Source organism: Clupea harengus, chromosome 18 (assembly GCF_900700415.2).
Source record: "Clupea harengus chromosome 18, Ch_v2.0.2, whole genome shotgun sequence".
NCBI lineage: Eukaryota > Metazoa > Chordata > Actinopteri > Clupeiformes > Clupeidae > Clupea > Clupea harengus.
Genome location: NC_045169.1, coordinates 17543199 through 17567261, shown reverse-complemented (window position 1 = coordinate 17567261; position 24063 = coordinate 17543199). Strand labels below are relative to the sequence as shown.

At 41.6% G+C, this 24063-nt stretch overlaps 1 protein-coding gene and 1 long non-coding RNA gene across 2 annotated transcripts; one reads left to right on the top strand and one right to left on the bottom strand.

Annotated features, from left to right (window-relative positions):
* Positions 1 to 207: 207 nt before the first annotated feature.
* Positions 208 to 13263, bottom strand: LOC122133773. Its single transcript, XM_042710567.1, has 2 exons — positions 12923 to 13263; positions 208 to 6172 (listed from the first exon to the last, which is right to left on the bottom strand). The coding sequence occupies exon 2, from the start codon at positions 4669 to 4671 to the stop codon at positions 1783 to 1785; it is 2889 nt and encodes a 962-aa protein (XP_042566501.1). The 5' UTR covers positions 4672 to 6172; positions 12923 to 13263; the 3' UTR covers positions 208 to 1782.
* Positions 13264 to 13965: 702 nt separating this feature from the next.
* LOC116224759 lies at positions 13966 to 15119 on the top strand. The gene is made up of 4 exons (XR_004165715.2): positions 13966 to 14059; positions 14125 to 14196; positions 14286 to 14364; positions 14603 to 15119. It is a non-coding gene; the product is annotated as an uncharacterized LOC116224759 (long non-coding RNA).
* Positions 15120 to 24063: the final 8944 nt, after the last annotated feature.

The following is a 24063-nucleotide window of genomic DNA, read 5'->3' as shown; positions in this document are numbered from 1 at the left end:
CAAAACTGTAAATCAGGCTTGAATTTCTCAACATTACTTCCACTTTGTTCTTATTCCAACGTGCATTCAGCCACGGTATCGAGTGCTCCCCACCCAGTCTAATGTAATGGATTGCCCGCCAGTTAATTGGAACGGCCATCAACTCAAAACAAAGTTTTGATCGGACTTCCCTTTCTATTTCGAACAGTCACTCCGATAAATTGCTTTCTCTTCTCATTCACGGGTTCAGAGACCGCTTTCACACTTTCTTTCATACTTTCTTTCGTACTTTCTTTCATACTTCTCCCATGCGAGACGAAATTAGAATCAGCAGCATGTCTCTGGGGCAGTCGCAACTTCTTTTTGTCTTTCTGTCTAAGGGCAATCCCGTCTATTGGGTAAAGTATGTCTCGACCAGTTTGCATAATCACAGATGGTGCTGGCGCAATGATAGACTTCCCGTCTACAACGCTAGGTTCTTGGTTTTTCTCATCGGCCGGTGCGCCCGCCTCTACTGAGCTATGCGTTAAATCGCCTTCAGGGGGCATAGTGGTTGCCTCGGGATTAACTGGAGCCCCAATTCTTCCCTCGACCTCCCCCGTCTCTGGCTGAGTAAAAGTCACTTGTATGCCCCCTATGGGTTCCATTAATTCTGGAAGGGTTGGTTCCCCTTCTTGCTTCACATTTTGCATTTCTGCATACACCCCCTCAGACGCACCCCATTCATTCTCCTCAGGCTGAAGATCTATCGTGTCCGATAAGTCAACTAAACCCAAATCCTCAGTATTTACATAAACATTTCCTATATTATCAAAGTCAATATTATCATAATCAGTACCCTTTTGATCTAATGAAACTTGTCCAACAGGCGTATTGGGCCGAGTGTCCATTCCATCTGTTCCACCTGACATCAAATCCTCCCTGTAGCTCGCAAAAAACAAAGAGACCCGGATGGTCTCCTCTCCTGGCTCCCCAATGTCCACCTGCCGCCCTCCGTCTTTTTCCTGTGACAAGTGAGGGGTGGGATTATTTTCTTTACAGTATTTCGCTTTCTCTGTCGGTATGTATTTGACCTGAAAAGCGAGGGTTCAATCGTTCTTTTCCCGCGGTATAAAACGTATAAGCTATCAGCGGAATACATGCAGCGTATCCTAACATGTACAATGCAGTACTGATCAATGCCAGTCCTGTTAGTCGAATAGCCACTCGTCCTATTAACTCATGGGTTTTGTTGGTTATAATCCTACTCAGATATGCTAAGTAAGTGGAGACCAATAGTACATCCATTGAAAGTACTCCTAATGCCATCCACGATCTTCCTGGCAAGCCCATCCATTTAGGAAATTTTCTACAATATTCTAAAATATTTCCTAGCAGGCTGACACAAAACATAGTGAAATTAATTATCTTCCATCCTTTTAGTTTGATTCCTTTCAGTCCTAGTCCTATAAAAATGATCGTTGAACTTGGTAGCTTCCTTCCCATAAAAAGAAATCGAGCTAAATTCAATCCTCCATACACAATAGTAGTTATTATGTATAATGATACTTTGTCTATTGTACAACTAGTAAGCACACAGGACATTAAAATATTTCCTACCAAAGAAGACCACTCGATTTGACCACCCGATTGTCCTCCTAGATCAGGAGTGGTCTGATTTGCAGAGTTGTTTGCCATGGTAACCTGTTTCTATTTTTGCTCGGTATTATTCGTAAAGAAGTGTAGCTTGTCTTTCACGCCCGTGAGTGACTAACTGTTTTCTTCTGAAGACCTGATATTTATCCGAGGGGTCTCTCTCACTGCCTACTCGTGACGCCTCTCTAGCAGGTGGGCCTCTTCTGCGGTCAAACCGTTTCCTGTTTTTCTGCATCGCAGTGACACCTGCCTCACTCGCAAAGATGCCTTAGTCATCATTCCGATTATCACTAGTCCTAATAGGGGATACGCTATGTATTGAACCGTTTCCCACAAAGTGTAAAGAACAGGTGAGATTGTTTTATCAAACATCGTTTTGACGATACTAGCCGCTGTCTCTGCAGCCATCCCTGGGAGTTCTGTTATTCCCTTCTGAATTAAAGTCCACCACACTCCTGTCCAGGTGTAATTACCGGTAACCAGAGTCGCCTGGTGAGATGGGTAGCATTGCACACCATTTTTGATTTTCCATCTCCAAAATATCTCCCCATCAGGGGCCTTACTGTTTAACATTTCGTGGATCTCATTATCTTGCTCTTCCATCAGTCTTTTACCCATGGCCTCATACCAATCTTTCGTAGGCAGTTGGCCATAAAAACCGTCTAAATTACTGTTCGGTCCTTTGCAATAAACTTTCCATTTTGCCATGGCTGCCCCGATCACTACAGTATTTGGGACAAGCGTAGGCCAATGGTCAGAATCTCGCATTAATTTTTTAGCTGTTTGTGCCATCTTGGTGTTCCATTTTATTATTCCCTGACTCACCGAGTCGTATTCTACAAAATAATTATAGATATTCCACACTCTTCTTCCTTTCTCTTCTATGAGTGGTGGAGGTATCCAAACATTTTTTGTGGCTATGTTCCATTTGCACCATTTTGGCACCCATGTATTTTTCCCTCGTATGCGCTCTGGTTTTATCCAATGCACAACTACCTCGTCATTTCGCAGCGATCGCGTCGCCATCATTAGAGTCTCCCAATAAGCTGCCCGTCTAGCGGTGGCCGCAGGGTCAGCATCATATTGGTACACCCAAATACCTCCATTAGGCTTATCACATTCAGATGGGAAATACTCATACCTGACCCTCCCCAACCATCCAGGTATTTTTCTTGCTTGAACAGGTCCCAACATAGATGCTTCCATCAGCAATCTATAGTCTGTACAAAATCTCTTTCCTTTATCAAAAAACATCGAGGGAGGACCTCTCCCTCTATCACATACCTCTTGGGGAGTGGGTTTTATTAACACAAATGGTATAGTTAAGTCTAGTGTTCCAGTTATTAAGGCTGCGAATTGATTGTTCATAAATTCCACCATCACTTCCTGTAATTCCCCCTTGGCTTGTGTGTGTACTTGCCTGGCACACGCCCCCACTGCTAAAATGAATCGTTCATTAGGGGCAGTGTCTAATGATAGTTGTTTAACCCAGTTCACCGCTCGGTCTTCCTTGAGTTGTTTTATGCCCTCTGCTAGTCTTTTCATAAGAACCTCTTTACTTATCGAGTTTTTTAACTGTCGTAGAGACATTTCTCCAACCATTTCCTGTATAGATCCCCATGCATTTTTATCCCACAGTTGATCTATTTTTCCGTCCCATTCTGACCGAGGCTGACCCTCCAGTCTAAATTTTGGTAACCGAGGTGAAGTCCAGAAAGAACGGTCCCCCGTGCTTTTTTGCAAACAATCCAACATATTTGATTCCCATTTGGCCATTCCCGGCTCTGTTATATTAGTTTGTGTAAACCAGTCTCTAGTCTGCTCGTTGTGCCAGTTTGGGACTCTTATGTAATGTTCATATACATTTAAGATTCCCCTGGCCAGTTTGTGCATTTTTTGAGCTGGATTTATTTGTATGCCTAAATTAGGACCCTGAGTATTGAACAAGGTCCAATTAAAATAGAAAGCATTTTGTAGAGTATACCTCTCCAGGTTGCAATATTTACATTTTACCGGACCCGGTTTGTATGTAAACCTTGCCCATATTTGATCCTGTCCTATAGCCGAAGGTTCAGCTCTTTTCATTTTTTCTTTGTTTGGTCTGTTCCAAATGTGATCTGATAAGTCCTCCGTTTCCTGGCTTAGAGACGGGGGGTTAGAGAGGGTTATCCTAATTTCCTCTGCCCCCTCCATGTTCATTTCGTCTCTCTCGCTTGCAGTCTCTTTTCTCAGGTTTTCTTCACAAATAGTAACATTTCCCTTTTCATCCTTTTCTTTACGACATTTGCAATCCCAGAATTCCAGCGGACCTATCGCCTTTTGGCCTTGATTCCACGGGTGAAAGGTCATCCCTCTCACCAGCGTGGATCTACAGGTTTTTGTGATAATTCGAGAAACATGATTTAGACATTTCATAAGCAGATTCACTATCAGTTTACCCTCTTTCTCTATATACCAGCTTCCAGGAATTCCCTGACAGTTTGTAGTATGTTTAATGTTACTTGTTCCCTCAAATAACTCCAAAAACCTTTTCCAGTCCCACTCCTTACCACCCTGGTATTGCTCCCATCTAGGATCATTCAACCGTTCACACAATGGGCGGTCTGCATCTGTCCACGGACTCTGACCACATTTCAAAATTTGTTCATTCTTAGTTTTTGGCAATTTATTCCATTCCCATCCTGGTTTCAATATTCCTATGGCCAATGCCCCCAGCCTTGTTCTATTCCTTTCCTCCGTGTCTCCCAACTCTAGTTTTGACATGATAGGGATCTCTACTTCCTTTAGGTATTTATAAGTTTCTATAACTATCCATTTACCATCATCAGCTGTATACTCTCTCTCCATGGTAGGTCCTATTTTCCACACCGTCTTTCTAGGGCTTACCCAAGGTAAGTAGAGGATTACACTTAAGATGCTTATTAAAATTACAAACAGCCCCGCTTGCCATTTCTTGCTTTTCTTTTTTCTACTTTTTTTATTAATCCTCCCTGCCTGGGGTTTGATTGACCTTCCTTGTGTGTTCTCTCCAGGACCAATGCTCGGTACAACCTCCATTCCCCTCCTCTGGTCCTGTGGAGACAAACAGCTTACAGAACGTAGTCACATATAAGAGCAACAACCGGGACTTAAATGAATAAAAGCGAATAGAACGCGAATACCAATAAGTCAAAGATAAACAATAAAAATGAAATCAAAGAAAATTTAAATCCAAAAACCTGATCCCAGAATTAAACAAAAACAAACAAACACGTAGGAAAAAATAAAACAAAATTATATGTAAAGACCATAAAACCAAAGCCTTCCTACAACGCCCTTTCCAATGTGTAGTGTTTTTCACATAAGGAGAGCTGCTGCAGCCGCAGCAGAAGATTTGTCCTCAGAACCTGGTTTCACAAAAATGTTATGTGTAAATGAACAGGTTCTACCTGAGTCAGTCGTGTACTTGATCACGTGTGCTTTCAGCACCATTTTCTGTCCTTGAAATTTTACTTTCAATTCCTGTTCCCATCGTTGTTGGGAAATCGCTTCTGACTGTTGAGTTATGGTGGTAACCCAGTCAATTAGGCTAGGAGGGCACTTTATTTCTGCCCTCGGCTCACTTCGAGAAACGGACCAGCTTGTCCAGTTTGCTGCAACATACTGTCCTAAATCCGTTTTAAGGTACTGCGCTTTACGCCCCTTTCCTAGTTTTATCTCTAGATCCTGATCACCGCCTTGCTGGCAGTTGTATGCCCTTCTCAACTCATCGCTGATGTTGTTGTCAGTGTATTCCGAAAGGGATCTCACTGACATGTAACCTAATTCAAAATTTTTAGGCGTCAGTAATACAGAGCATGGCACCAAGCCATGAGCGCCTTTTAGGCAGCATGGTCCAGCGGCTGCATGATCTATTCTACTCACGTTGTATTTCCTGCCGTTGCGACGGTCCAGGCATTCTTTACAAAAGGTAATCTTAACGGGACCGCTCAACTCTACCCCCAGTGGTCGAGAACCCCCAACCATTTTTCGCACTCTCATTTTTCCACGGTCTCTCCTCAGACCCTTCCACACGACCTTTCCACATTCCTTCTTGCATAATACACAAGTCCCTGGCTCGTATTTTTCCCAAACCAGATAGGTGCCTTCCGGGACCCCCGGGTCAGCTTTACCTATTAATATCGGATTCGTCTCCGCGCAAGAACTCAGCACGACTTGCCCCCTGGATAAGCAGATAAGCTTGGGATGAGACATGATTCTCCTTTTTACACGATGGCAGAGAAAACAGTGACTCAAAACAAGTGTCCGGGTTTTGCTCGTTCCTATCACTGCCAAAGAAATCTCTGCTAATTTTACACTTAAGTGTGCAAGTACGGCAGGCCGAAGTCTTTTATCGCATGCGTATCAGCTATCAACTATCCGGGATGCGCTGTATCTGGGAGGGATGTACTGGACCAGTGTTTTTTAATGTTATGTAATTGTGTTCTACAGCAATTATGATGTCTTTACCTTCGTTCGGATGTCTGATTCCTTCCCCCTGTATTTTGCGGCCCCTATTAACCCAAACTTCCTGGCCGACCTGAAAAGGAGAGATTCCTTTTTCAGTATCAGACCTAACAGTTGGTATTAATTTTGGCAGTGACAAATATTCATTCATCTTCAGGAGTTCTCCTGGGCTGTCCCAGTGTTTTTGTGAGTTTGCTCTTATGTAATCTTTTGCACTGCGCACCGCCCTTTCTGCCACACCATTTGTTTCTGGTTTGTATGGTATGGAAAAAATAGCTTGCGCCCCAATGCCCTCCAAAAACTCTAACACATGTGAATTTTTGAAATGAGACGCATTGTCCATTCTCACTGATTTTGGGTTCTTACCAGTGAAAAAATTTGCCAACCTTTCCGTAATTATCCTCCCTGTTGCCATTTTGATGGGATACACTTTGGTATCACCACCTGCATTGTCCACACATACCAAAAAATACTTATGCCCTCTTGCAGAAGTATCAAGTGGTCCTGCCACATCACATGAATATTCTTCACCTGCTTTGTCTGTTTTTATTTGTCCCAGAATGATTTTGTCTTTCTTCATTCCTCCTTTATTTGCACACGCTTCACAGGTTGCCTTGATTTTATTAAAACGTATGTTTAAGTTAGGAATGCTGACTTTAATTTTTCGCAACCAAAGTCTCGTTCGTGACAATCCACTGTGGCCAATGGCCACATGGATTTTGCGGAGGATTTGATCTGCCTCTTCCTTTGGTACCACAACCCCTTGTTCACTCTCCCACTCTGTGGGCAAGAGGCAAACTGCATTCGTGAACACTGCTCTCACAGTATCCGGGTAATCCTCCCTGCTCTGAGCCAGTGCATCCACTTCTCTGTTTCCATCGTGTGTGAAACCCCGAGTCTTGGTATGACTCATCACATGTTCCACCGTCACAAATTTTTTCTTTCGTAATTCAGCAATCACAGCCCATTCCTGTGCATGTGATAACTCCTTTCCCCTATAGTTTTGGAAATCTCGCTGTTCCCAGAACGCTAAATCCTCATTGAAACCAGAATAACAATAATAACTGTCAGTTATTATATGTATTACCTTGTATTTTTTACTGTCTGCCCAAGCTAAAGCTTCTCTTAATGCAGTAACTTCGTTTGTTTGAGCAGAACCTTCAACGTATCCAGTCCGGTGGTCAATTTTCTTACCCTCTGGTGTTTTTACTAAAATAGCCCATTTTCCGTATCTTTCTTTTTCGCTTTTAGAACCATCTGTAAACACTACAATTTGTGGGGTCATTTCGCACTCATCCATCTCTTTTTTCCGAGCTGAACTGGTTTTGTTTGTGCATCTGAATTTGACTCTCGCATCTGTTAGCATTATCTGCCATTTTCCCCATCTTGACGATAATGCTCGGCTGCCCTCAGTTGTGTGTTTTGATGCTTCCGCTAGCATCACATTGCTTGATATAAACAGAACCTCTGTTGGTTGACCGAAGTTTATTATGGATGGATAGAATTTGAATGCCAGCGTGAGAACTTTCTCTTCCTCTGGAAAACGAGATTCAGTGCTGGACCATGTCATTGACAGAAATAATGCAGCAACTTTATCTCCTTTATTTCTAATTTCAATCCACCCTCCTTTTTCATCCACGTGTAGCCACGCCTCTGATTTCGTCCCTGTGTTTCTCCTTTTTAGCTCTTGTACATTATCAAGACAATGCCTTTTGAGAATGGCCAAACTTTCATATTCTTCAGAAGTTAGAGGCGGGTTTAACCTTTTCCTTCGTGCCTCTGCACTGGCAAGTCTACCTTTAGCGGCATGTAATGGTGCCGCTCTGCTACTGTAATTTGGAATATGATGCGAGATGTATTCCATTTTTCCCAACAATCTTTCCAAATCTTTTACACCTGTAGCAGGGATCGCAAATGCCGACTGGATATACTCATTCATTGGAGCTTTACCCGTCTCAGTTATCAAGAATCCTAAATATTTAATTTTGCCTTTTCCTATTTCACATTTTTTCAGTCCAATTTTCAACCCTGCTGCTTTACACCTAAGAATTACCTCTTCTAGTAAATCCAAATGTTCTTTCTCATCCTCGTGGGTAAAATAGATGTCATCAATGTACACTTCCACCTCCAGACCTATTAACACCTCTTCCACCCGTGTCTGAAATACATTTGGTGAATTACAAAAACCTTGTGGTAATCTGTTCCAGCGATAGCCTTTTCCTTGAAACGTAAAACACGTTTTAAGTGAACTATGGTAATCTATTGGGACTGACCAGAACCCATTTGCTAGATCCAAGCATGTTTTAAAACGTTTGTTTTGTAATTGAGTGACTGTTCTAAAGGGGTTGATTAAACTTCGTTTGTCTTTTACTGTTCTCCTATTGAGCTCCCTGAGATCATGTACCATTCTCCACGTGCCATCAGGTTTTGGTACTGCCTGTATTGGCATGGAACATGGAGGATTGTCCTCCAAAGCCAACACACCCAGTGCTGTCAATTCTTTTATGGTCTCACCGAGCTCCTTCAAAGCATTCCTGTTGATTTGGTATTGTGCTTCACTGGGAGGCATCCCACCTTTTATCACATAATTTTCCTTCATTAATCCCACATCATTTTTGTATTCTGAATACACACCTAAGTTTAAAATTCGTTTTAATTCTTGATGGTCCTTGATCATCGTCTCTTGGCAAATTTTTTCAATTACGGCATGGTTGTCTATTGGTTTTATAAACCTTGCGTGTACATAGTTAGCATTGCTGCGGTTCTCTGCTTTGTCCAGGTCCCTTAGACCTAACAGATTTTCATTACCGGCTATGCCTTCTAGGTTACCCCATTTCCATTTCTGTATTTCTGCTATTGACCCGTCTGCCAGACGCACTGCTAATTTCGCGTTTAGGGTTCCCCCTTGTGTGGGCTTCATTACTGATACAGTTGCTCCTGTGTCTACTGTAAACTGCACCTTTTGTCCATCCTGTTTTACCATCGCCTTTAACTCTCCTCCTTCTTCAAAACTTATTCTGTTTAATTCTGTGAGAATCGAGAATGTTTTGCTTTCCACTCTTTTTGGCGTTCCATATGCGCATATCTCTCTTCCCTGCTTAGCGCATTCCAGACTTCGGGCTCCACCCACGGCCTGCGAGTGGTTTCCGCATCTGTCCCTTTCATCGGTCCCCCACCCAGAGTACCCTCTGTCAGGGGACCCTGTTCGTTTTTTGATCCTTTTTGATCCTTTGATCGGCTATAGGACAGGATATTTTCCTGTCTATTACTTTGTCTTGGGTTGTTTTGATTTTGATTTTCGCCTTCGCTGCGGTCTTTATTGTTTGTTTGCGTGTTTCTCCCTGTGTGATTTTGAGTGGCATTTCGTGGCTGGGCGGAAACATTATTATTTGTTCGTTCCTTAGTGGATGTCATTAAAGCTGCACGATCATAAATCTCCAATTGTTCTGATTTCCTTGCTGTACCCCATGAGGCCCACCCTGCAGCAAGTGGTATGCCTCTAGGCACTTGTCTCAATAGTCGCTCTTCCTGAGCTAGGCTTGCGCCTTTGTTAGTTAACTCTTTCATGGCTGTTTTCAACGTGATTTGCCTCTCACATAGTTTTATGGAGAGTGTTTTTATTCTCTCTTCGACCTCATCTTCACCCGGGACTCGCCTATATTGTGAGGCTAAGTCACCTGCGTGCGTCCCATCCGGGATAGTTAAGCCTCTACGAATCCTCAAGAAAGCATTAACTGAGGCATCTGTCAGCAAACTTTCAGGAATCCCATCATCCTTCCTGTGCTTTAAATATTGCACATCGGACTGGTCTTTTGGTTTTGCTGGAAAGATATCCTCTAATTTTAATTTTGGGCTACCTGTCCCTAGTATGCTACTTTGTCCTGTGAACATACTTTGAGTCATGTATTTCGGGTTAAAAACGCCAGACTCCCGTGCAGGGGTCTGTTGAAAAGATTGTGTAAGAGGTCTCATTTGAATGGGGGAGTGATTTTGTGTAGAGCGTGTGTGCGCCCCAGCATAGGGCGTGGAGTTTACCCACGGTCCCTTACGCGGTAGCGCATAGTTGCCATTGGGGTTAGTCACCTCCTGTGTTCCCCATCCAGATTGTTCGCACCACTCCTCTGTCTCCCTTCTCTTTTGGTATTCTCTTTCCACAGATCGGTCTCTGCGTTCACACCCCTCTCTCATGTAATCGTATCCCAAAGCCATTTGAGATTCTTTCCATGTTTTTGTAACCTTATCCATCCCTAATATTTCCGCCGCGGAGGGAATGTGTGGGATTACCTCCCTTTCCTCTCTGTGTGCTTCATACCAGGGTATTTCAGGTCTATGGTTATTTTCCTCAACATATTCATATGTTTGTTGTGTAGTCAGGGGCGCATATGATATGCCTGTCGGAGTTAACCACCTTGGCCCTTTACTGGGCGGTTTTTCGATATTTTGTTGTCTAATCTGAATTGGTTTGGCTCTTTTGTCAATCCCCCTTATGAGCGCAGCTGCCTGCCTGGCATGGCCCGCCTCTGGTTGTGTTTCAAATCTCACCATTGATTGCCTTTGCATGCTGCGTCCTCTGACAGGCGCGCATGGTGTGTTTATGGTTTCATTTTCCCTTGCAGGGACAATGTTTTGACCCCTAGCGGGGCTTTTGTGCCGTCCGGGGGTCGGTGTTCTATTTCGTACTGGCCTTGGGGGCGGTAAACTGTACTGAATGAGCTCTTCATAGTCACCGTCCGAGTCTGATTCCTGCTGGTTTGTTCTCGCATTACCCGCGTTTGCGTACTGCTGTTCTGATTCAACTAGTGCCGAGATGAGGTATTGTTCCTCGATTGGATGTTGAACTAAGAATCTCACAATCAAATTTTCGCTCTCCATTTCCCATGGATAAGCTGCTGCCGCAGCTGTGCAGAATTCTAGAGAGGGCAAACCCACATATTTGCCCGTTTGGGCTCTGAGTCTTATTGTCAAAATTCCTTCTGACTCGTCTTCCGCATCGCACATTGCTTGTGCCAAGATTTTATTTAAATCCTCTATTCTAGATTTTAATGCAATTCGTCCTAGGGCTACTCTGGTATATAAGTCCCTTAATTTGCCCGTTCCCGACAAAGTTCTTATTTCTCCAGGGTTCATATCGCCCTGTCCATTTTCCGTTTGAGTTTTAGCCTTAGCTCGTCTGTACCAGTCCGATCCAAAAGCTCGTCTGATTTCAGCTTCCTCCTTTGTGTCGACATTCAAACTGTCCTGTGTTATAACCAGCAGCCCACCTTTTTTATGCTGCGGAACCTCATCTGGTTTGTTTGCCATGACAATGAATGAAACTCTGCCCACCTGTGCCATCACTCCCCTACTCGGCTCGCTACCCCTAACCTCTCCGTGCTCTGTGTCCCAAATCGGATCATCTGCTGCCCGCATAAGTGGAGGGGGTGGCGGCAACCCAAGGTGATGTGGACTCAGCCTGAGTATTGGTTCTCTTATTACAGAGGGAGCTGAAGGGCTAACATGACTGTCATTCATCCAACATTCCTCCGGACCCTCCGGACTTGTGGGACTTTGTCTGGTTAGACAATCATTTATCATATTGAAATCATCGTGGTTATATGCAATCACCACAAACCTCCTGTTTGGGTGTGCTTGAATTATTTCCTTCAGAGCCCTATGTGCTGCTGTGGAGCTATATCTGTAGGCTCCGTTTCCGAAAGGAGCTGTTATTATTTCCTTACCCGGGGTAGCAGCGTTGACCCCTGATTCGAGCATCTCAGATAAATATATTATCTGATCCTGCTCATCCATTATTTGATCCCAGGGAGTGTAAGCCACATGCACTATTTCTCCCACTTCGGGGTCTGAATATAGCGCATGTCTAGTAGACTCCCCGTCTGTTAAAGGTAAACTGTTTTTCATTGTTTCAGCATGCCCTGCCACCTCTATAGGCCACCTGGCCCTCAGTGCTTTCGCTATCCCTGCATTATGATTCAGGTATAAATTAGCTGGGTTTAATACGCTTGCCTTGACTGTGTCAAATTGGATTGTGCGCATGTCACCCTGCAGCAAGGTACAGTTAGGCAATGGAAAAGCTTGATTTTCTGGTTGTGTTTTATGTGTTTGTTCACTTGAATTTAGGTTTTGAATTAATTCAGTCGGATAACATCTAATCCCATCATATACAACACACCCGGACTCATCGATATGGGGAGGACGCGGATCTTCTCCCTCCTCCCACTCTGACACCGCATCGTCCATCGTCTGGGGGGTGTACGATCCTTCCTCAAAAATGGTTGGACTTGACCAAATTTAAGAAGCGCACCTTAATAGAACGCGAGTAGCTAATTCCGTTCCCCAAAGGTGCCTTTTCGGTCTAAACACTGGCTCGCGATTACCACGTATCTAGATCGTTCTTCTATTACCGGATAGGTGTACTTAATCGATTTCCTTATCTGGTGGTATGCCAGACTCTGATTAGGACCAGAAATCGGTTAGGTTCGTGCGTACGGACTAATTATTACTCGCGATCATTAGCATTACCCCTCTACTAATGACCATTCATAGCCTACACGTTGGGCGCCATGTTAAGAAATGCGTAATCGTGGCACCTATAGATAATTAATTTGTGTGCTTTTCGACGCCCGAGTTGCTTATACACTCTCACAAGTAATTACTACGGTTATTGCCACGCAAATCAGAATACAACTTAGTTCAGAGAAATCATGTCACATCATGGCTCCAAGCCTCACTGTTTCAACCCAGATACTATAAAGTATCACTCAGTGTGCCTACTGAGATCACCTTCAAGTACTCTCTTCTAGAATGAAAGAGAGGGACAACTCACCTTTTCCACGTAGTCGACAGGATTCTGTGCCAAAGGTCCCCACCTCTCTTAGGTATCGGACGTTAAGGCACTCAGCCTGATGATATAGACCGGTGTAGTCAGGCGAGGTGCGATTCAAACGCGGAACTTAACTCACTTCATTAACTGACGCAGAAGCAAGTTTTGTGGTATTTAAAAAGTACCTTTAGATTTAATGTCAAAAAGGTCAACAAAAATTTAAAGTAAAGAAAAAGAACAATAAGACTTGTTCCCCAAGTCAACAAGTAATTAAAAAGAAAGAAAATAAAAGCAATAAGACTTGTTCCCCCAAGTCGCTTAAGCGTTCAGCAAAACAGTGTATATATCACACAGTCAAAAAGAAGAGCTACCACAAGCATTGGTCTCAGCTTTTAACTGCAACCTGCTTCCGTCTTTTCATCACAGACTTCTCCTTATAAGGTCATTCCATCACACAATGTACTTTTATCATGTCAGGGTTTTTGCAACAGAGGTATGACTCATCTATATGCCGGCTGCTCACACCTGCTTACAGCCTGCGCCCTTCTCGCGGGCCCCAACGGTTACACTTCCTGTGCTTAACCCATTTTACAGTTCCCTTTGATCATTCACAGTTTACATCAGCATTGTTCCCTCACAAGCATTTGCACTGAAAATGTTTCCTTACACAATAAGCAATTTTCACTCTTGATCATAGCAATCGGCAGCAGATATAGATTTGTTAAACATCACTCAAGCAATTACACACACTATCATATGATTATAAGGCATGATTCAGGCATTCTGCAATCATTGTAAAAGGCATATCTTGGTTCAGATGATTATAAAGCATAGCTCCAGCAATTTCATCAAAGCATACGTTTTTCATATGATTAATACATATTTCAAACAATCTCAGCAAAGCGTACATTTGTTAAATGAGTATGAGAATGGGATATGAGTGTGAATGTGAGTCAGAGAATGTCTATGACTGTGAGCCTAACCCGCGTGCGGCTCCATGTCGTGGCTGTCAGGTTCATTCTTTTGTGAGTCGTTCATCAATATATAGACACCTGGGGTCCTTATGCCGGTATGTTATCACTCTGCTGCTGGCACTGGTGTGAGGAAGCAGTGATGTGGGTGCTGTCTCGAACTACAAAGGTATGTCAAAGCGGTTTTCCTTGATTCTGATTCACAAGCATGCTAAGAAATGTTTGTCTCAATAGTGTGTATGGGGAAGCAGACGCTGATTGAACCGCGGTGTACCAGTGTTTTGCGTGATCATTTCCATGGACAAGGTACGATAATGTAACGGCAAGCATAACCGTTGTTGTACACTGTTTTTAACTGACAGATTGTAATATGATGTGTATTTGTTTTCACCCAGCACCCGCTGGGTATTGTGGCTGTCGTTGGGTACCTGCTATAAACGTAGCGTTCCTTGCATCCGGTAACGTGAGCGGCAGGTACGTCTCTGAGTTATGCTCTGCCGTAGTGGTGTAGCTCATTTGCCCGGAGGAATGTGCATAGATGCTATTTCCCTGGTCGCTTTATAGCGATTTAATAGTAGGCCTGCCTTTTATATTGACCACTTTGTCATGTGGCATCTTTATCCTGTTTGTTGTGATGAATAAATCTAGATCATGAATTGTATTGCCAATGGAATGTGATCAACCGGTATTAATTGTCTGTTTATGTTTTTAGACTGTTTAACTGCAACCAGCATTTGGAGTGTTGCTGTTGCTGTTCTCTACACGTATGATTGTGGTGGTGATTATTGTTTAACTAGATTTTGGTTTGTTTTTCCTCTAGCCTGTTGATCGTAACGAGTATTGTAGTGAGAGTGCAGTTATTGTACATCACAGGCTAGAGTGGTTTCATCATTCCTTTGTTTTGTCCCCCCTCCCTCTCGTGTAGCCAGCCTCGGTGGTGGTGGAGCCAGGGTAGCATTCAGGGCCCTTCTGAGAAGGCAATCTCCCTAGTTCCCCCTCTTGCACTTAATGTATAGCTTAGACGTGTGACAGGAAGTTGCTGTGAAGCATGAAGTCTTAAGTCCTTAAATTAAGTTTATCAGAGTGACATTTAGTTGCAGTGTGTCTATAGACAGTGATCACGTGTGATTGGGACCCTAACCCTTCTAGTTGTGGTTCTCATTGTCTTCTCTGGCTCCTGTGCCGTTAGCTTGGCGATTCCCCACTGTATTCCCTTGTTATTTATTTTACTGTTGACCAACCAAACCAACACTTTAATACCATGTATTAATAAAAAAGACTATTTTTATACTTTTCCAAGAACCTGTGTCTGTACGGATTATTGAGACAGAGTTCCCCTTGCTCTGGCCTTAGCACAGACAAACTGAGATCAAGGGGTGGCGTAGTCAGCTGTACACTAGGGGGCGCTACATACATAACATGTCAGCTGCCTGACCCAAACACAGATCCCGAGCTTTTCAAAATTGTCACAGAGGTGCAAACCCACAGCAAACGACACTCGAAGTCATGTAAGAAAGGAAATAAGCACTGTCGATTTGGATTTCCTAAACAACCTGTAGAGAATACATTTATAACGCGACAAATGCCAGAAGAAATCAGAGATGGATCTGAAGATGAATCAAACCATGGTCCTTCTTTCATGACTCCTGAAGAGGCCAAAAAAAACTGAAGTCTGTATGGGAACTGCTTAATAAGCCAACAACATCATTTGAAAGTATCCCTGAGCTACTCACACAATGCAGTTTGAGCTATGAGGAATACCTAAACTGTATCACTTCATTAACAACGTCCAGTGTGTTAGTGATGAAACGTCAACCAAAGGACTGCTGGATAAATGGCTACAACAAACATTTGTTAAGGGCATGGAATGCAAACATAGATATTCAGTACATCCTGAACCCTTACTCCTGTATAATGTACATTTTATCATATATCTCTAAAGCTGAACATGAGATGAGTGACTATCTGAAAAGGGTTGTGACTGACACTTCTCGTTCCACTACATCTGATTGTGATGAAATGAAACAGATCATGCAGGCATATTCCAAAAATAGAGAGGTCAGTGTCCAAGAGGCTGTTGCACGAGTCTGTAGCTTGAAACTGAAATCTTGTTCTCGAAGTGTAATATTTATACCCACTGATGACAATGCTTTGAAAATGAGCCTCCCTTTAAGGTACATGAATAACAGAATTCCTGAGTCAGAGAATGTTTGGATGTCCGGAATGGCAGACAAATACAAAAACAGACCTGATACACCAGAGTTTGCAGCAATGTGCATGGCAGAATTTGCTTCCACCTACAGAGTGGTGTATGGGAGACAGAAAGAAAGCAGTAGAGCTTTACCACTTCAAAATGAAATGGGGTTTATTCAGAAGCGAACCCACGGAAAGCCTGCTATCATCAGATATGCCAGATTTTCTGAGAAGAAATCTCCAGAAAAATTCTATGGAACATTGCTCAAACTTTACCTGCCTTACCATTCAGATTCACAGTTGAAACCTACAGGTTTTACAACATATGAGTCGTTTTATGCATCTGGTTCTGTGAGGCTTCCTGGAAGAGACTTTAATGAGAGAGTATTTTCTATTGTCAAGGAGAACAGGTCACAATTTGAAAAGAATAACGAAGCTATAGAGAAAGCCATTGAGAACTTGGAAGAAAATGGACCTATGGAGGATGCATGGACGACACTTGCACCTGAGACAGAGGTTCTTCGGCTTGAGTGCATTTCAGAGCGTGAGGAAATAAATCCAGAGGAACTTAATGAACAGGATGAAATTCCTGAATATAGTCACACAAGGAGAGAAAGTGCTGCACCAATGTTTGAGGCTCCTCAAATAGACCCCACTGTTATGCGGAAAATGTATCAGAATTTAAATCAAACGCAGGCTTCAATCTTCTATACAGTGCGCAAGTGGTGCATAAGACGTGTGTGTGGACAGAGTGACGATCAGTTTTTTTACTTTGTTACCGGTGGAGCTGGTACTGGCAAATCACACCTTATCAAGTGCATCTACACAGAGGCATCAAAGATACTTCGTAGGTTGCCCCGTATTACAGAGGAAAGAGACATGTCCATGCCCACTGTCCTTCTCACAGCATTTACTGGCACAGCAGCATTCAACATATCAGGCAAGACACTGCACTCGGTCTTGAAACTGCCAAGAAGCCTTAAGCCACCTTACCAGTGCATTGGAAATCGTCTAGATGAAGTGAGAGCAACCTTGTCCAATGCTGAGATAATTATTATTGATGAAGTGTCCATGGTATCAAAACCACTGTTTACATATGTCAATTGGAGGCTGCAAGAGATCAAAGGTAGCAAAAAACCTTTTGGAGGAATGTCTGTTTTAGCAGTGGGTGACTTCTATCAGCTGCCACCTCCAGGTAAAGCAAAACCTCTCTGTGTATTTGAGGATCATGTTCTTGATTTCTGGCAGGATCAGTTCCAAGTAATCACTCTCACAGAAATCATGCGCCAGAAAGATGATGTGGCATTTGCTGAGTTGCTTAACAGGATAAGAGTGAAACGCAAGGGAGAAGCATTATCTAAACCAGATAGAGCTTTACTTGCACAGGCCATGTATCAAGTTGAGGACTGTCCCAAGGATCTCCTGCATGTTTTTGCCACAAATAAAGAGGTAGACAAACATAATGCAAACACCATATCTGCTCTACACTCTGAACTGGTCAATGTTGATGCACGTGACTATAGAAAAGATCTCCAAAACTGGTCGCATGGAAAGACAGATAGCACCCTTTGAAGGACGTAAAGGTGATCTACCTGACAGATTACAAGTTGCTGAGGGAGCCCGTGTGATGCTCATCAGAAACATAGATGTGGAAGATGGACTGGTGAATGGCTCATTTGGAAGGGATTTGTGAAATTGTTTATCATGTCCAAGGTAGCAAAACAGTTGTAAAGCTGCTTGGTGTCGAACTAGACAATCCCAATGCAGGGCAGAGACATCGCAACCAGGTACCAGGAGGGCCAGATAACTTGGTTTATATAGAAAGAGTGGAGGAACCTCTGAGTAAAAAAGGAGTGGTTCGTCACCAGTTTCCCATGAAACTTGCCTTTGGTTGCACAGCACATAAATGTCAAGGAATGACAACAGCTTCCGCAGTGGTCTCATTAAACCGCATTTTTGAACCAGGTATGGCATATGTTGGTCTCAGTAGAACCACCTCACTGCAAGGACTGCACATAATTGATTTTGATGAGGACAAAATATATTCTGATCCAGAAATCACAACTTCTCTGGAAAATATGCAAAAAGCTGAATTTGAAAATGCTATGCCCCTTCTTCACTGTCTCTCCAATTCATCATCTTCTCTGACACTGATTCACCATAACACAGAGGGATTGTCAGCCCATGTTGATGATGTCAAGAAACACCATGAAATGTGTTTTGCAGATATTTTGTGTTTCACTGAAACACACCTATTCGGCACCTTTGTCCCAGAAAATCTCCAGTTGGAAAATTATCATATGTTTAAGCGCAACAGGCATGTCTCATATTCATCTCATTCTCATCTATCAAACAGGAATGGTGGCGGAGTTGCTGTGTTTGTAAAAAGCCATGTTCAAGCTCATCACATGCAATACATACAGGGTGTGACTGACCTCGAATTCCTGGTATTAAAAGTGGTAGCCCCAGTTCAGGTACTAATGGCAGTGATTTACAGACCACCAGATTACAACACAAACCTATTTTTGCCAAATCTCTGTCACCTATTGGACTCTTTACATGTTATTGCTGATAGTGCAATTGTTGTATGTGGGGATTTTAATGAGGACTTATTGGGTTATGGAAGGAAACCCATCTTTGAGTTGTTCCAGTCTAGAGGTTATACACATCTCATTAACACTTCCACCACAGATAAGAATACATTGTTGGACAATATCTTCATTTCTGATCTGCAACACTGTGCAAATTCAGGTGTTCTACAAACATATTACAGTTATCACAATCCTGTGTTTTGTATTCTAACTTAAATGATCTATCTCAGTCCTATTTACACTGCTGTAACCGATTATATCAACTTCAGAATGACAAAAACCTTATGACTTTGCCTGTTTGGCATTATGGTAATGTTCTTATCACCTTCCTAGTCTTACACTCTCACTATGTTTCTATCTTTCAATCTATCAGACTTTACACACCTCTCCTGTTGATTTCTGACCTCCTTACCCTTTGTCTCTCTCTGGGGGCCTCGAATTGTGTTAAATGTCTAAAATGGTTAAATGTTTAAAATGTTTAACTTTTGCATTGTATGCACTGGTATTTCCTTCAGGAAATGCATATGCCAATTCAAAGGCACCTGTCGATTAAGGATCCGTATATCTGCTGGGATCGGTGGTAAAACCAGAAGCGAGTGCGTCATTCCGGTCTCTGTTTGGGTAAAACTTGTCATCTGACCAGAGCGGGAAATTACAATACGTTTGATTGGCCAATACCAGGACCTTTCTTTTGTCCTTGAGCTAAGATATCGTTTGCCTGATTTTTAATGATGCTTCAAGTTTAAACACTGCTGTTGAAGTTCAAGTTCAAGATTAATAGCAATTGAATGACACTTGAGTTGGTGTAATCTCTAGCGGTAAAAACATGTAAATGTAAATAATATGAGTGATTGATGACACACACAATTGATGGGTTTTTGTAAAAAGTTTAGTTAATTGGTTGTCTTTATTTACAGTATCTTACGTGAGCTAACTAGCTAGCTAGCTACGTATATGGTGTTTGGTAAGCTCAAGCTAGAGCACTCTCACAAACACGCACACACACACACACACACACACACACACACACACACACACACACATTCACACAATCAATGTTTTTTTTACACCTGGGGTTCGATGCGGCTTGCTTTTTGTCGTTGTTGTTGTCTTTACTGTTTTTTTGTAAGGGGACAGGTAAGTGTTGTTCTCTATCCATTTTCCCCTTCAAAATTATGTTCTATGTATGCCATGTTCTAAGTATGTCCCTGTGAAGTTTGTATGTCTTTGTCACATGTCTTTGTCACATACATACACATTTGTCAAATAAAAGTCTGTAAGCATGCTTTGCTTTTTCATTAACCTTGTCTTCTGTCTTGTCCTGTCTCACTAACACCCCACCCATGACCTGTACCTTGACGTGGTGAGTGGGCTTTCAACTAAACAGGTCTTGCTTTGAATGGTGTTAGTTAGCAGGTTTTTAAAACAAGTATATGCTTTGCAATTTTTTTTAATATTTTCGCAGGTCTACAGAATTTAACACATCAAGACCCAATACATTTTGACTGACCACAGCATACAGAGACCCTCCACCTGAAGAATGACACCTATCTTCCTGCAATCACCCGACACTAAATGTCTTACATCAACAAAAAAAAACAAAAAAAAATCCTGTACACTGGCATAGTTCTGCAATGTTGTCTATTGAATTGTAGTTAAATTCTCTTCCACTCTTCTTTCCTTCTTTCACTTTTCTTCTGTCCTTCTTCCACTCTTCTTTCCTTCTTCCACTCTTCTTTCCTTCTTCCACTCTTCTTTCCTTCTTTCAATCTTCTTTCTTTTCTTCTTTCCTTCTTCCACTCTCCTTTCCTTTCTTCTTTCCTTCTTCCACTCTTCTTTCCTTCTTCTACTCTTCTTTTCTTTCTTCACTCTTCTTTCCTTCTTCCACTCTTCTTTCCTTCTTTTACTCTAATCTCCTTTCTTCTTTCCTTCTTTCTTTTCTTCTTCCACTCTTCTTTCCTTTCTTCACTCTTCTTTCCTTTCTTCTTTCCTTCTTTCACTCTTCTTTCTTTTCTTCTTTCCTTTCTTCACTATTCTTTCCTTTCTTCTTTCCTTCTTCCACTCTTCTTTCCTTCTTCCACTCTTCTTTCCTTCTTTTACTCTTCTTTCCTTTCTTCTTTCCTTCTTTCACTCTTCTTTCTTTTCTTCTTCCTTTCTTAACTTTTGCATTTAATGCACTGGTATTTCCTTCAGGAAATGCATTTTCTAGTTACAGTGCATGAAATGCCCTGTATTGTTATTCCTAGGCTTCTTATTCTTCTTATTACAGTGCATGAAATGCCCTGTATTGTTATTCCTAGGCTTCTTATTACAGTGCATGAAATGCCCTGTATTGTTATTCCTTCGTTTCTTATACTTATTACAGTGCATGAAATGCCCTGTATTGTTATTCCTTCGTTTCTTTATACTTATTTACAGTGCATGAAATGCCCTGTATTGTTATTCTTCGTTTCTTATACTTATTATTATTCTTTGTACCGAACTTCTGCGCTTAATTTCAGCTCGAACGCTTAACTTAGAAAACTTTGTTCAAACTTTGCTGCGTAGGGTCTTGTAAAGGACACTTATGCTATGTATTTTTCATTTTTCTAAACTTTATACTTTTTAAAATGTTAAATAAAAACTAATACAATTTCTCCCATTGACTTACATTGGGCCATTATGACATCATAATAGGTCTTTAAACTGGCTTGCACCTGTGCTTCACTGACACCTGCGCCAAGTTCCAAGGCTCCTCTCTCTCTGTCCCTCTCCATTCAACTGTATAACTAGGAATATTATTCTTTACTTCTTCCACTCTTCTTCTTTCCTTCTTCCACTCTTCTTTCCTTCTTCCACTCTCCTTTCCTTTCTTCTTTCCTTCTTCCACTCTTCTTTCCTTCTTCTACTCTTCTTTTCTTTCTTTCACTCTTCTTTCCTTCTTCCACTCTTTCTTCCTTCTTTTACTCTACTTTCCTTTCTTCTTTCCTTCTTTCTTTTCTTCTTCCACTCTTCTTTTCTTTCTTCACTCTTCTTTCCTTTCTTCTTTCCTTCTTTCACTCTTCTTTCTTTTCTTCTTTCCTTTCTTCACTCTTCTTTCCTTTCTTTCTTTCCTTCTTCCACTCTTCTTTCCTTCTTCCACTCTTCTTTCCTTTCTTCACTCTTCTTTCCTTTCTTCTTTCCTTCTTCCACTCTTCTTTCCTTCTTCCTCACTTCTTTCCTTCTTTTACTCTTCTTTCCTTTCTTCTTTCCTTCTTTCACTCTTCTTTCTTTTCTTCTTCCTTTCTTAACTTTTGCATTTTCATGCACTGGTATTTCCTTCAGGAAATGCATTTTCTAGTTATTATTCTTTGTACCGAACTTCTGCGCTTAATTCAGCTCGAACCGCTTAACTTAGAAACTTTGTTCAAACTTTGCTGCGTAGGTCTTGTAAAGGACACTTATGCTATGTATTTTTCATTTTTCTAAACTTTATACTTTTTAAAATGTTAAATAAAAAACTAATTACAATTTCTCCCATTGACTTACATTGGGCCATTATGGATCATAATAGGGTCTTTAAACTGGCTTGCACCTGTGCTTCACTGACACCTGCGCCAAGGTTCCAAGGCTCCTCTTCTCTCTGTCCCTCTCCATTCAACTGTATAACTAGGAATATTATTCTTTCCTTCTTCCACTCTTCTTCTTTCCTTCTTCCACTCTTCTTTCCTTCTTCCACTCTCCTTTCCTTTCTTCTTTCCTTCTTCCACTCTTCTTTCCTTCTTCTACTCTTCTTTTCTTTCTTCACTCTTCTTTCCTTCTTCCACTCTTCTTTCCTTCTTTTACTCTACTTTCCTTTCTTCTTTCCTTCTTTCTTTTCTTCTTCCACTCTTCTTTTCTTTCTTCACTCTTCTTTCCTTTCTTCTTTCCTTCTTTCACTCTTCTTTCTTTTCTTCTTTCCTTTCTTCACTCTTCTTTCCTTTCTTCTTTCCTTCTTCCACTCTTCTTTCCTTCTTCCACTCTTCTTTCCTTTCTTCACTCTTCTTTCCTTTCTTCTTTCCTTCTTCCACTCTTCTTTCCTTCTTCCTCACTTCTTTCCTTCTTTTACTCTTCTTTCCTTTCTTCTTTCCTTCTTTCACTCTTCTTTCTTTTCTTCTTCCTTTCTTAACTTTTGCATTTCATGCACTGGTATTTCCTTCAGGAATGCATTTTCTAGTTATTATTCTTTGTACCGAACTTCTGCGCTTAATTCAGCTCGAACCGCTTAACTTAGAAACTTTGTTCAAACTTTGCTGCGTAGGTCTTGTAAAGGACACTTATGCTATGTATTTTTCATTTTTCTAAACTTTATACTTTTTAAAATGTTAAATAAAAACTAATACAATTTCTCCCATTGACTTACATTGGGCCATTATGACATCATAATAGGGTCTTTAAACTGGCTTGCACCTGTGCTTCACTGACACCTGCGCCAAGGTTCCAAGGCTCCTCTTCTCTCTGTCCCTCTCCATTCAACTGTATAACTTAGGAATATTATTCTTTCCTTCTTCCACTCTTCTTCTTTCCTTCTTCCACTCTTCTTTCCTTCTTCCACTCTCCTTTCCTTTCTTCTTCCTTCTTCCACTCTCTTTCCTTCTTCTACTCTTCTTTTCTTTCTTCACTCTTCTTTCCTTCTTCCACTCTTCTTTCCTTCTTTTACTCTACTTTCCTTTCTTCTTTCCTTCTTTCTTTCTTCTTCACTTCTTCTTTTCTTTCTTCACTCTTCTTCCTTTCTTCTTTCCTTCTTCACTCTTCTTTCTTTTCTTCTTTCCTTTCTTCACTCTTCTTTCCTTTCTTCTTTTCCTTCTTCCACCTCTTCTTTCTTCTTCCACTCTTCTTTCCTTTCTTCACTCTTCTTTCCTTTCTTCTTTCCTTCTTCCACTCTTCTTTCCTTCTTCCTCACTTCTTTCCTTCTTTTACTCTTCTTTCCTTTCTTCTTTCCTTCTTTCACTCTTCTTTCTTTTCTTCTTCCTTTCTTAACTTTTGCATTTCATGCACTGGTATTTCCTTCAGGAAATGCATTTTCTAGTTCTTCTTATTATTATTCTTTGTACCAAACTTCTGCGCTTAATTCAGCTTTAACCGCTTAACTTAGAAACTTCGTTCAAACTTTGTCGCTTAGGTCTTGTAAAGGACACTTATGCTATGTATTTTTCATTTTTCTAAACTTTATACTTTTTAAATATTAAATAAAAACTAATACAATTTCTCCCATTGACTTACATTGGGCCATTATGACATCATAATAGGGTCTTTTAAACTGGCTTGCACCTGTGCTTCACTGACACCTGCCGCCAAGGTTCCAAGGCTCCTCTTCTCTCTGTCCCTCTCCATTCAACTGTATAACTAGGAATATTATTCTTTCCTTCTTCCACTCTTCTTCTTTCGTTCT

What these genes read in the sequence shown, in the direction of transcription:
- LOC122133773 (XM_042710567.1), bottom strand. Translation starts at nt 4,671, where the DNA reads ATGGAGGTTGTACCGAGCATTGGTCCTGGAGAGAACACACAAGGAAGG.